General features: G+C 39.0%; 1 protein-coding gene across 1 annotated transcript in view; it reads right to left on the reverse strand.

The window, feature by feature from the left end:
• LOC122556908 (cyclin-dependent kinase-like 4) overlaps positions 1-13,808 on the reverse strand; it is an 81,783-nt gene extending 67,975 nt beyond the window's left edge. The window contains exons 1-3 of the mRNA XM_087995043.1: positions 13,641-13,808; positions 7,644-7,838; positions 3,600-3,778 (exon numbers count right to left, since the gene is read on the reverse strand). Coding sequence (XP_087851169.1) covers positions 3,600-3,778; positions 7,644-7,838; positions 13,641-13,808 — 542 coding nt within the window. The remainder of the gene's footprint in view (positions 1-3,599; positions 3,779-7,643; positions 7,839-13,640) is intronic.
• Between the last annotated feature and the right edge of the window lie 430 nt (positions 13,809-14,238).

The raw sequence follows: 14,238 nt of genomic DNA on the forward strand, positions 1-14,238 counted from the left end.
GAAACTCAATCCGTCTATCAATAAAAGCTAACACATTGTATGCCTTCTTAACAACCTATCAACCTAGGAAACAACTTTCAAAGATCTATGTACCTGGACACAGATCTCTCTGCTCATCCACACTACCAAGAATCTTCCATTAGCCCAGTACTCTGCATTCCTGTTACTCCTTCCAAAGTGAATCACCTCACACTTTTCCATATGAAACTCCATTAGCTACCTCTTAGCCCAACTCTGCAACTTATCTATGTCTCTCTGTAACCTACAACATCCTTCGTCACTATCCACAACTCCACTGACTTTAGTGTCATCCACAAATTTACTCACCCATCCTTCTCTGCCCTCATCCTGGTCATTTATAAAAATGACAAACAACAGTGGACCCAAAACAGATCCTTGTGGTACACCACTAGTAACTGAACTCCAGGATGAACATTTCCCATCAACCACTATCCTCTGTCTTCTTTCAGCTAGCCAATTTCTGATCCAAGCCACTTATCATTCTCAATCCCATGCCTCTGTATTTTGTGCAATACCCTGCCGTGGGGAACCTTATCAAACACTTTACTGAAATCCACATACATCACATCAACTGCTTTACCCTTATCCACCTGCTTGGGCACCCTCTCAAAGAACTCAATAAGGTTTGTGAGGTATGACCTACCCTTCACAAAAACATGTTGACTATCCTTACTCAACTTATTCCTTTCTAGATGATTTAAAACCTATCTCCTATAAACCTTTCCAACACTTTACCCACAACCGAAGTGAGGCTCACAACTCTATAATTTCCAGGGCTGTCTCTACTCCCCTTCTTGAACAAAACAACAACATTTGCTATCCTCCAGTCTTCTGGCACTATTCCTGTGGACAATGACAACATAAAGATCAAAGCCAAATGCTTGGCAATCTTCTCCCTGGCTTCCCAGAGAATCCTAGGATAAATTCCATATGGCCTAGGGGACTTACCTGTTTTTACACTTGCCAGAATTGCTAATATCTCCTCCTTATGCATCTCAATCCCATCTAGTCTAGTAGTCTGTATCTCAGTATTCTCCTCAACCATATTTACACTTTTTCTAGTGTAAATACTGAGGAAAAGTATTCATTTAGCACTTCCCCTATCTCCTCTGACTCCACGCACAATATTCCACTACTATGCTTGATTGGCCCTAATCTTACTCTAGTCATTCTTTTATTCCTGATACACCTGAAAGCCTTAGGGTTTCTCTTGATCCTATCTGCCAACAATTTCTCATGTCTTCTCCTTGCTCTTCTTTGCTCTCTCTTTTGGTCTTTCCTGGCTAACATGTAATTTTCAAGCGCCCTAACTGAGCCATCACATCTCATCCTAACATAAGCCTTCTTCTTCCTCTTGACAAGAGATTCAACTTCCTTAGTAAACACTGCTCCTGCGCTCGACAACTTCCTCCCTGTCTGACTGCTACATACTTATCAAGGACCCGCAGTAACTGGTCCTTGAATAAGATCCACATTTCTATTGCGCCCATCCCCTGCAGTTTCCTTCCCCACCCTATGCATCCTAAATCTTGCCTAATCATATTGTAATTGTCTTTCCCCAGCTATACCATTTCTCCTGTACTATATACCTATCCCTTTCCATCACTAAAGTAAACATAACAGAATTGTGGTCATTATCACCAAAGTGCTCAGCGACCTCCAAATCGAACACCTGGCTGGATTCATTACCCAGTACCAAATCCAATATGGCCTCGCCCCCTTGTTGGCCTGTCTACATACTGTGTCAGGAAACTCTCCTGCACACATTGGACAAAAACGGACCCATCTAAAGTACTTGAACGATAGTATTCCCAGTCAATATTTGGAAAGTTCAAGTCCCCCATGACAACTCCCTTATCACTCTCACTCCTATCGAGGATCATCCTTGCTATCCTATTCTCTACATCTCTGGAACTATTTAGAGGCCTATAGAAAACTCCCAACAAGGTAACCTCTCCTTTCTTGTTTCTAATTTCAGCCCATACTACCTCAGATCCAAGGGAAGAAAAATTAGTAAAAGGCAGTAGAAAAGTAGTAAGCAAATATAGAAGACAGATGAAGCTATGCTTAGTGTCAAATAGGATCAAGTTAAAAACCACACAACACTAGGTTATAGTCCAACAAGTTTATTTGAAAGTACAAGCTTTCAGAGCACTGCTCCTTCGTCAGGTAGCAGCACTCTGAAAGCTTGTACTTTCAAATAGACCTGTTGGACTATAACCTGGTGTTGTGTGATTTTTAACTTTGTCCACCCCAGTCCAACACCAGCATCTCCACAAATAGGATCAATGCAAAGAACAATGTTCCAGAGGCTAAACTAAAGTTTTATCAGGAATGATTAAGGAAACTTTCAAACCAGCATTTGAAAGAATAAGAGGTTATTTCTAAGAAACTTAAGATTCATAATGGATCTAACAAGATGGATCACTTTTTGTGACTCTAGAACCAGTGGATATAAAGTTAGGATTAGGTATAGGTTATTTAAAGCTGAGATTTCGGAATTTATTCACTCAAGGGTGGCGAATTTTCTGGAGTTCTATCGCCAGAGGACTGTGGGAGCTCAATCATTGATCATGTTCAATTTAAAAATCAACAGTTTCTTTGGAGATTAATTACATTAAAGATTATCAAGATGGGAAAGTGTTATTGAGGTAGATCAGCCATCATGTAATTGAATGGTAGGGTAGGTTCGATGAACTGAATGTCTTAATACTGTTCCTATGTTCCTGTAACCCATGATTACTTTTCCTCTTTTCTAATACTGACATATGTGAAATTTGTGCACTTTATCTTAACCTTGCATTCCATTACTATGGTTAATAGCAGAATGCGAATACTGTTGCCTTTTACTTATCCCTAAAATACAGCAACTGACCTGGAAGTTTCAGCCAGCATAACAGTTTCATTAACACTTATATGTAGAGGCATGTAAGTGTTTTTATACGATTGATTGCATATTAGCACCCCCACCATCAGCATCGCTGTAAAATCCTAGCTGCCCTTTTTGTGAAAGGTCTTTGAAGGTCCCATTACTGCTCAACCTTGCACTCATTCTCTCAAGACTCAAGTTTGATTCCCTCCAATCCATTTTCTGACAAGTCCACAGCAAGACCAAATTAAGCAAGCTTCAAGAATGTCAGGGTTTTTTTTCCCTAATGTGTCTCATGTTTTTGTCTTTGAATTCTTCTCCTGAAATGATCATTCTGTATATATGATCTGAGGAAATTACTATTAGTAAGCTATTCAATTTCTGGGACTTTACAATGAGCCTAAACTAGTTTTTTGCCTCCTGAGATTCCACATAAGTGCCCATACAACACTAAACACAGGATAAGCACTGACTGGAAATTTGGGTGGATTTTTCCTTTATCTAGCTTGTGGACGTTGAGACGTATTGCTTCACCTGACTTAAATCAGTTAGTTCCACACAAACTAAGGGCTAAACAAGGGGCCTTCCCAATCTGCAAGGCTTAAAAATGCAGTGCTGTTAGAGGGAATGGCTCTATAATCTCCTACTTATAAAAGAAAGAAAAGTCATGTTTTATTATATATACCTACTTTCCATTATATATACCTACTTTCCATATTTCGTGTCACCAACTACTAACTCTGGAGCTCTGTACCACCGAGTGGCGACATATTCTGTGTAAGGCTCTCCTGGTGCAGCCAATGAACGGGCAAATCCAAAATCACATAGTTTAACAACACCAGACCCTGAGACCAGGACATTCTCAGGTTTGATATCGCGATGAATTATCTGGAGGAAAAATAATTCAGAAGAAATAATAAAGCAGAATAAAATAAATTTACACATTTTGATCAAGTGACAAAAGATTAATTTAACTTCACACAACCAGTTCAGATCACAATAATTTTATTCAAATAACATACACTTCCCCAGTACTAAATTGCTTAATGTATTGCACAGTAAAAATGAAAAGGACGTGGTCATGAGCGGGTCATCTGACATTCAATCTCTGTGTAACCACCAAACAGCCCACTTTGTGAAGCCTTCTCTCCTTAAGTAGTGAAAGATTTGAGTTATAAAGAAAGACTGGATAGGCTGGGACTTTTTTCACTGGAGTCTAGGAAGTTGAGAAGTGACATTATAGAAGTTTATAAAATAATGAGGGGTATAGATAGAGTTAATGGTAGTTGTCTTTTTCTTAGGATGGGTGATTTCAAGACTGGGGGTACATTTTAAGATGAGAGGATAGAGATTTAAAAAAGAAATGAGGGGCAACTTTTTTTAACACAGGGTAGTTCACATGTAGAATGAACTTCCTGAGGAAATGGTAGACATGGGTAATTACAACACTTAAAAGACATTTGGATAAGTACATGAATAGGAAAGGTTTGGAGGGATATGGGCCAGGAACAGGCAGATGTGACTAGTTCAGTTTGGGATTATGTTCTGCATGGGTTGGTTGGACCGAAGAGACTGTTTCTGTGCTGAATGACTCTATGATTCTAAGTGTATTACTAATTGAAAGTGAGCAATTTTAAAGTGCGAGGATGTTCACCCTAAGAAAAGTTAGAAGTACACAGTTATATAGGTAATGCCAGCCATGGCTCAGTTTATATCAAGTTTATAGAAAGTTGTGATGCCAAATCCCACACCAGAGATATGAGCACAAAAATCTAGATTGATACGTCAGTATTGAGGAATGCTGCACTGTCTTTTGGGTGAGATTTTACCTGCAATCTCATCTTCCCTTTCAGATGGACATAAAAAGATGCCATAAGATGTTTTTGACAATGAAAAGCAATGAAAGCAAATCATAAAATAGTGATGTGACACCATTAAAACAAATGGGAAATCTAAACAATCAGAAGTTAACCCAAATCTAAACACCATGCAATGATAACAATAAAAGAATACTGGAATTACAGCTATAGAAGTATTGATAATGAACTAATGAGCAATAGATACCAGCAAATCATAAGCAATAATGAAGGAATAAATTTATAAACTTGAAGGTAACTAACAGCTTAATAAATCTGTGAATATGGCACAAGATAAAATGAACCATCAATTAATGAAAAAAAACAATGAATCTATTAATGAATGCAACAGCAGTCACAGATAAACTAATGGATCATTAGATATATGAATGAGTTACATTTATGACTTTACAGAGCTGGGAATATGGCAACAACTGAATAAATGGTGCATCAACAAATCAGTAAATTAATTAATCACCAGTCTTACAGTAATCACAGCAATAACTCATCAAATTATGAATAAAGTAATGGAGCAACAGATATCAGCACATCAAAGTCATCCTTCCTACCTTTGCCATCACTGCTTCCTGCCCATATAATTTCTACCTGCCTTTTACTGGCTTCACTGTCATTTTACTTTCCAAAACTAGAAGCCATGATGAGAATTTTAGTTTGCAAAACCCTTTAAGCAGCTAATAGATAAAAGTATGGTATATAATAAGTTAAAGATACCTGTTTGAAAATTCAGTTGTGCTTGAGTAGAAGATGCCCAAAAAGGATGAGTAAATAAGGTTAAAGGTGAGTTTTTGAACATTAACTTCTAGTGACACGACAGTGGGTGTCTGCTTGGACAGCTAAGCAAATTTAAGGGCAGTTTGTTCAATCAATTGACACATTCAATTTCTTGAGGATCACCTATCTAGGGAGCACTCAAATAACTATTAAAAACCCTGTGAAATGACATAGCAAACCATTCAGTTGTACCAAACTGCAAAATGTCTCAAAATGGAATGAACCTGGATGGACCACCTGACACAACTAAGGCAATAAATTAATTGAACAGTTGTTACCAGTTGTCAGCCTGCCAAGTCCTCCTTACTAACATCTGGAGTCTAAAGCCGAAGTTAAAGGAGATATCTCACAGTCGAGCCAAACAACAGCTTGAACCACTGGATGGCATGTCAGCTTAGTGGCTAGCACTGCTGCCTCACAGCCCCAGTAGCAAGGATTCAATTCCACTCCTGGGTGACTGTCTGTGCGGAATTTGCGTACCTGTGGGTGGGTTTCCTCTGGATGCTCTGTTTTCCTCCCACACTCCAAGGATATGCAGGTTAGGTGGATTGGCCATGCTAAATTGCCCATAATGTCCACGGAAGTACAGGCTAGATGGATTAGCCATGGGAAATGCAGGGTTACAGGAATAGGGTAGTAAGTGGGTCTGGGTGGGATGCTCTTTAGATGGTTGGTGTGAATTTGATGGGCTAAGTAGCCTGCTTCCACAATGTAGGGATTCTATTCTATTCATAACTTACAGACAATATTCTAGACATTACCATCATCATCCCGAGGGATGTCCTGTCCCACCAATTGGTCAGACACAGGAGGGATAGTGCACTTGTTAACCACATATTCTTACTGGTTATCTACTTTTGCAGGAAGAATAGAAGAGCTGAATATTATTTAAATGGAGAAAGACTGGATGTCTACAGCAGACAGAGATTTAGAAATCCTTGTGCATCAATCACAAAAATCTAGCATACAGGTTCAGCAGGCAATAGGGAAAGCAAATGGAATGTTGGCCTTTATCTCAAAGGGAATGGAATGTAAAAACAGGAAGGTTCTACTAAAACTATACAAAGCACAAGTCAGACCATAGCTGGAATGCTGCAAACAGTTTTGTGCAAATCTGAGGAAAGATATATTTGCGCTGGTGACAATCCAGATAAGGTTTACTCAGTTTATCCTGGGTATGAAGGGATTTTCTTATGAGGAGAAGTTGAGTGGATTGGAGTCTAGAAGAATGAGAGGTGACCTGACTGGAATTATTCTCAGTAAGTAGTCTTGGTCTCTCGATTACTCATCTTGGGATATTACCACAATCTCTCTGCATTGCTGGATTCCCATATTGAAAAATGAAATAACATTTAAAACAAAATAAATTTAAAAATATAAAGTAAGCATGCTAATTTTTTCTACTTCGCTCCTCCTTGCTGCCTCTTCTGCTATCTTGTTCTCATGGTACTCATTGTAGGGATTCTATGATTAAATAGCTTTCCACTTGCCATACATTTTGCTCCTTGATCTTCCCTCTCTCTCACTGAGCCTTCCATTTCTCACCACTCCTCTTGCTGTTTCCCACTATCAAATCCTATCAAACTGTAAACAAACCCACTGGAAGTAAGCAGTGAGAATTGCTTCAATTTTCAGGAGGTAAACCAGAAGACAGAGACGTGGTGAGATGAAAGATCAACAGTATCTGGGAGAGTGAGGCCACAGGCCAGAGGGTCAGCAGTGACCAGAAGAGTCACAAGGGCTGGACAGTCAAAGAGCAGGAGAAAGTGTGATCCTTAGGGACACTGAAAAGGAGGGTCAGAGAGTGGGAGAGGCTGCAAGCCAGAGGGTCGCTGAGGGAAACTGTCAGGGAATTGGAGAGGTCGATCCAAATAGTCCCAATCAGGTCATATGACCTTACATCAGACCCATGTGAAATAACTTTAGAGCAAAGATTTCCTGATGCTAAACACTGAAATGGTCCCCATTAACAGATCAATGTTAAAACAGGGCCTTTACATAAATAATACATATGAAACAACTTATATTTATCAAATACAGATATGGGCAAGGCTACAAGCAATTCATGAGTAAATTTTAAGTGTCCACAGGTTGTTTTTACTCACATTGTTCTTGTGAAGGTACTCCGTGGCTCTTAACACCTGAATAAGACATTTTCTGAGCTTTTTACTCTCCAGTCCATTTGGAAACCGTTCCAAATCATCCAGAACAGTATGATCCACAAACTCAAACACTAAGAATAAACGTTTCTTTTGCTTGAACACTTCGATAAGGTTGACCAGATTTTCATGCCTAAATTGCTGTCAGGTGTTAAGCAATATGAATGGAAGAAACCATAATTATTCACAACTGAAATGTGCATTTTGCATTAAAAAGAACAATTAAAAGCAGAATGTGAGTTGGAAGTTTCTAATTCTTCATTCTAATAGGCATCGATCTTGGACAGTAATGTGAGAAAGGAGCATCAGAAATGGGGGAAAGAAAACTTAAGTGGACATATCACCTCTTGCTGGTGTTGTATGTGCCTCAGGACCAAACAATACTAATGTATGGTTGAGGTGAACTACCGGCACCAATCCTCTTGTTAAGGCATGTTATTGTACATCTCAAGTGCAGCTGCAACTTCAACCTGGGACCTTCTGACCCAGATGGAAGAAGTTACTGAAGGCTCCAGGAGGTAGTTATTTATAATCAACTTGTTTGATCGTGTTCCACTACACATCTGGGACAGGTGCGATTTGCACACTGATCTTCTGACCCAAAAGTAAGGACATTTCCAGATTAACATTTTTAGATATTTCCTAATCAACCTGTTCAGAGATGTTGTTATACAGCTCTGGAGCAGGTGGGACTGCTCAGGCCTCCTGCCTCAGAGTTAGGGACACTACCACTGCATCATAAAAGTCACATAATCTTCCTTTTTAGATATTTATGAGCCAACCCATTCAGAAATGCTATTATACATCTGTATATCAGATGGAACATGAACTCAATGCTTCAGGCACAGAGGTAAGAACACTACCTCTGTGTCACATGAGCCATAGAATCTTCCCTTTGCTTCTGAATGCAAGAGCTATTCTGTCAACAATGGTCAATTTGCAATACTTAACAAGTAGTGGCAATTGTCTTAGCAAGATGTACTTAATTGTATGATAGCAACAGATATAAGTTACATTAACCAGTTAGTCATAATAACTAAGACTATCAGGAGGAACTGACAATTTGTCCATCTCCATCCCAAGCAAGACTCCTGTTCTCCTAACCCAATACTTTATGCTGAGCTTTTCTGTTAAATTATGCTCTTTCAAGAAATACATTTGTTCTCAGGTTAAAGTAATTACCAAAAACTTGACAAAATTATTTAAAAGTATTTGTGTGTTATTTTGTATTTTAGTGATTTTTAGTGTAATCCACTATAAGTCTCATTAAACACAATTGTATATTTACTTGTTCAGCATGAAATTTTGTATTTAGTCCTGAAATAATTTATTAAGAGCTGTTTTTTGTTCCAAGATGGCAAAGCCTGTCATCTACTTGGCTCATCTCTGACTTCAAACCTTGCAGCTAAGGTAAGGCTGAAGTAATCGCAACAATCTTCAGCTAGAAATGATTGATCCATCTCAGCCTCCACCAGTGGTTCCCAGCATCGCAGAAGTGAACCTTCAGCAAATTCGATTCACTCCCAAATGATATCAAGAAATAGTTGGAGGCACTAGATACTGCAAAGGCTAAGAGCCCTGACAACACTCTGGCAATAGTACTGAAAACTTGAGCTTCAGAACTAGCTGCTCCCCCACCCAAGCTGTTCCAGAACAGCTACAAAACTGGCATCTACCTGACAATGTAGAAAATTGCCCAAGTTGGTCCTGTATACAAAAAGCAGGACAGTTCCAACCTGGCCAATTACCACCCCATTAGTCTTCTCTCAATCATCAGTAAAATGATGAAAGGTGTCATCAAAACTGCTATCAAACAGTACCTTTTCTGCAATAACCTGCTCAGTGATACCCAGTTTGGGTTCTGCCAGGGTCACTCAGCTCCTGACCTCATTACAACCTTGGTTCAAACATGAACAAAAGTGCTCATTTCAAGAGGTGTAGTAAGAGTGACAGTCCTTGACATCAAGACTGTATTCAACGGAGTGTGGCATTAAGGGACCCTAGTAAAACTCGAGTTAATGAGTATTGGGGGCAAACTCTCCACTGGTTGAAGGCATACCTGGCACATAGGAAGATGGTTGTGGTTGTTAGAGGTCAGTCTTCTCAGTTCCAGAATATCCACCAAGATAGTGTCTGAGGCCCAATGATCTTCAGCTGCTTCATCAATGATCTTCCCTTTACCATAAGGTCAGAAATGGGGATGTTCGCCGATAATTATACAATGCTCAGTACCGTTCACAACTCAGATACTGAAGAAGTTCATGTTCAAATGCAACAAGATCTCGACAATATCCAGGCTTGGGCTGACCAGTGGAGCCATAAAATGCTAGACAATGACCATCTCTAATAAGAGACAATCTAATCACAGCCCCTTGACATTCAATGATGTTACTATCACTGACTCCCCCACTATCAACATCCTGGGGGTTACCATTGACCAGAACTCAATTGGACTCACCATATAAATACAATGGTGACAACAGCAGATAAAACACAAGGAATACAGTGGTGAGCAACTCACCTCTTTACTCTCCAAAGCCTTTCTACCATCTACATGTCAGCAGTGTGATGGAATACTCCCCATTTGACGGGACAGTTGCAGCTCCAACAACACTCGAGAAGCTTGACACCATCCAGGACAAAGCAAGCCACTTGATTAGCACCACTCCAAAAACATCCACTCCCTCACCACCGATGCTCAGTAGCAGCAGTGTACACGATCTGCAAGATGCACTGGAGAAATCACCAAAGATCTTTATGAGATGTTAAAGGGTTAGTTTGTCCTGCTGACATGTAAGAAATTGATTGTCCTGGTTGGGGTGGGGGGATGTTTTTCTCTCTTGCAGGCAGGATGTGACAATCTAATCGTATTCTGTAAATACTGTTTTAAGGAATAACCTAATCCCACACTGTTTTAAGGAATAATATAATCATACACTGTTTCTGTAAATAATCTAATCACTTTACATTGTTTTTGGGTGGCATGTGACTATGGGGGAGTGGCAGCAGGTTGTGTCTTGCATGCATGACTGAATGTGATGTCAAACCCTGTATAAACGGAGGATGGCAAGCATCACAAGTGTTAAGTGATTCTCCAAAAGCTTGTACTTGCTGAAATAAATTGTGGTTGTTCACAGAAGTTGGCATATTGCAGTTGCATCAAGCATGGAAGAAGCTCAAGAAGGGAATGTAACATTTTGACAACACCTTCCAAACCATGACCACTTCTATTTAGAAGGACAAGGGCAACAGATATATGGGACCACCTGCAAGTTCTCCTCCAAGCCATTCAGCATCCTGACTTGGAAATATATCACTGTTTATTCACTGTCATTAAGTCAAAATCATGGAATTGCCTCCCTAAGGCCATTGTGTGTCTACCTAGAGAACATGGTGTGCAGCAGTTAAGAAGGCAGCTCACTATCACCTTCTCAAGAGCAATAAATGCTGGACAACCACTGACACCCACATCCCATGAGTTTCCTGCCATGTCTTCCTCATTTGTTTGTTTATTCTTCTTAACTTAAAGTTTTTTATCCACCAGTAAGTCATTGTTGTTTTAATCTTCTTTATTTTACATGTTTTTATCGTGTTTAGTACAGTAATACTGTATAATTTACTTATAGTAAAGCTTCACATTCCATGTTATGGCAATGCTGTTTAATTTCCTCCAACACATTTAAATTTTGTTTCATGACAATGCTACATCTCTGTACTGTTTACTATGGTCAAAATGAAAGTTTTCCCATTCACTGCAGTCAAAATGAAAATTTTAATTTTTTCCCAGCAAAATAGATACATTCCCACACTTACTGGCTTAAAATATGACATTTGTTCCTTTCGAAATTTTTACAAATAAAACTTTCTGTCCTGACTAAATCTTCTGCGAAAACCATGGTTTAAATTATTAATATCTCATTCTTATCCTTGCCTTAAGTCTGTTAATCGCCTTCTTCTGTTGGTCTCTGTCTTTTCTATGTTTAAAACTGCTCCTTTTGTCACATTAAATTGCACCATGAAATTTCCAATGTTGCATACTGAGTATAAATTAAATCTACAGCCTTACACTTTGTTATTGTGGCCTTGCCTCATAGTGTGCACTTGCAATGGCAGTGATGCTCATCATGAATGGTCAATTAACTTATATCTTTCCTCGCATGATCCTTTGTAGTGTTAATTTGAAGTTCTTCCCCTTGCTACTAAGTGATTTTTAAATTTCCAAAGCTCTGAAAAGGTCACTTACCACCTGTGTCTCAAATTGGGACTACCCCTACAGATCCATCTTCACCTGGCTCTGGACCTGCTGAGTTTGACTAGGGTTTTAAGCTCTTATTAGCTCACACTCCCGCCCTTGTGCTCCTTACCATGTCGGAAGTGAAGGTTTTAACCTGAAGGACTGTTTCTGCTTCATTGCTTTTTTTCCCCACAGTTATGATGACTGTTCAAGTATTTGCAGCTGCTGACTATCTTAGTATTCTTAAAGCAGCAAGGCATTTAAAATGTTAAGTTCACTTGCCTTCAGAAGAGATTTTCTCCTCAGTCGGCAGATAGATTTTCACCACTGTTGTCACTATATGGGTATTTGAACAATGATCCCAGTGCTGATAAGCATATTGTATGTGTGAGCAAACCACAACCAGCTAAGAGTTGGTATAAGTTGGTTGTTATTAGAAATCCTCTTTTTTAAGTATTATGCAACCTGTTTTGACACTTACAGGAAATGACATCACCAACCCAAAGAAACCCAAACATATAAATAGAAAGCAGGAATTTTCAACACTGCTTCGCATGGGGCCCACTGAAGATGTTACCTAGTAAGGTAACGAAACGTCTGGAAATGAACCTCCAAGCTCAGCGAACAAACCGACATCCAAAATAGCAGGACACAGCGTGCACTTGGGCTTCACAAACTAATTCTATAGTTTAGCCCAAGTACTTTAAAGGATCATCGAAGTTTACAGTGTCAAGAGGCTTTTTGACCCATTATATCTATGCTGAACAATCTGAAGTTATTCACACTGTCCCATCCTTTCTCAATATCCTTCTGTTTTCTTGTTTCAAGCACTTGCACGGTCTTTCCTTTAAATCATGCCATTGTCTTTGTCTCAATAATTCTGTATGAATAAATTTCTCCTAACTTCTCTCCTCAGTGACACTTTTATACTGTTGAAATCTTGATGACCTCCTGAAAAACTAGACAAACTAATCCTTCCCAACTTTGCTATATGACTCTATGACTCGTTCCAAATATTTACATGGCAATCTTAGAGTTATCCGAAGAATCTATGAGTGCACACAAACAACTTCCAGGCCATTCTGGTATAGGTTTGTCTGAAAGTATCCCCAGCTAAAATGCTAATTAATTATACCTGGAAGACAATATATAATCCACCACAAAATATGGGGGCATTGTCTCTATTTTCAAGAACATTTTTGGACATGAACTATAAATTGGTTCCAGCAGTCAGAGATGCAAGGGTTCAGCATCAGCTGCTCACATTTCAATTCTCCTCTCCAACCTCCTGATAACACCTTCATCTCCAAATCTTAAATTTGCCTCCTCAGTTATATGACAGACATCCACCTTAAGTTTGGGAAACAGACCAGTAGAGAACAGTCTACTGTTCATCACAATGATCTTCATAAAGACCTTGTCCAATGTCAGATGGCATACTTACTTTTCATCAGTTGAAATTCATTTCTATTATTTCCTTTCCCTAGCCCAAAGAAACTAAGGACTATTGGAATACCCACTAATTAATCCCAGCAAATATTTGGGTACATGGACCAAAGGCTAAATCCTATTATAAATGACTATGTCATGCCAGTGGTGGATTTATCCACTATTCCACTATGGAAATCTCATTTCTTTTTTTAAATAAATCCATCCCAACATCTTAAATGAAATATCCCCCTCAAATTAATAATAATTTAAGTTCTTACCTTCAGAAATCGTATTTCTCTTACAGCAATTTTCTTTACCAGTTTGTCATCATCTCGTTCTTGAAATCTTTTGATGGCAACTATTTGTCCTGTCTCTCTGTGCCTGCATTTCATTACTGATCCATAAGTACCCTCTCCCACTAGTCCTAAGTTCTCATACATCTCCATTCCTAGGTCTGTTTTTTTAACCTGCATCAGAATGTATCACATTTTACTGTTAGTTAAGAATTCTGGACTATACTCTGTTAAAACATATAGAAATGCATTTTATTAATAATACCTTATTCCCTATCCCTTCAATGAAATCAAATTACAATGAAGGGATGTGAGGTGGAATTGTATCATTCTTACCCCTACTCATAGTTAAAAACTTCGAAGTGACATTTACACCCACAAATCACTCCATACTGAGTTACTGAGCCCAGCTGTTCTCTATGTTCAGCACTGAAGCGGAAGCAAATGCTTTTTTCAGAACAACAAAGTAAAATTGGGAGAAGCAGAAGAGTATATCTTTCATTGTATTGTCAGCTGAGGAGTGTATAAAGTGTCCTTTTTTACTGATTTTTTTTCCATCTTTGAAGGACAGACACTGTTTTTG

Source organism: Chiloscyllium plagiosum, unplaced genomic scaffold (genome assembly GCF_037043375.1).
Source record: "Chiloscyllium plagiosum isolate Xiang-an unplaced genomic scaffold, Cpla_swu_hap1 HiC_scaffold_16, whole genome shotgun sequence".
NCBI classification, from domain to species: domain Eukaryota; kingdom Metazoa; phylum Chordata; class Chondrichthyes; order Orectolobiformes; family Hemiscylliidae; genus Chiloscyllium; species Chiloscyllium plagiosum.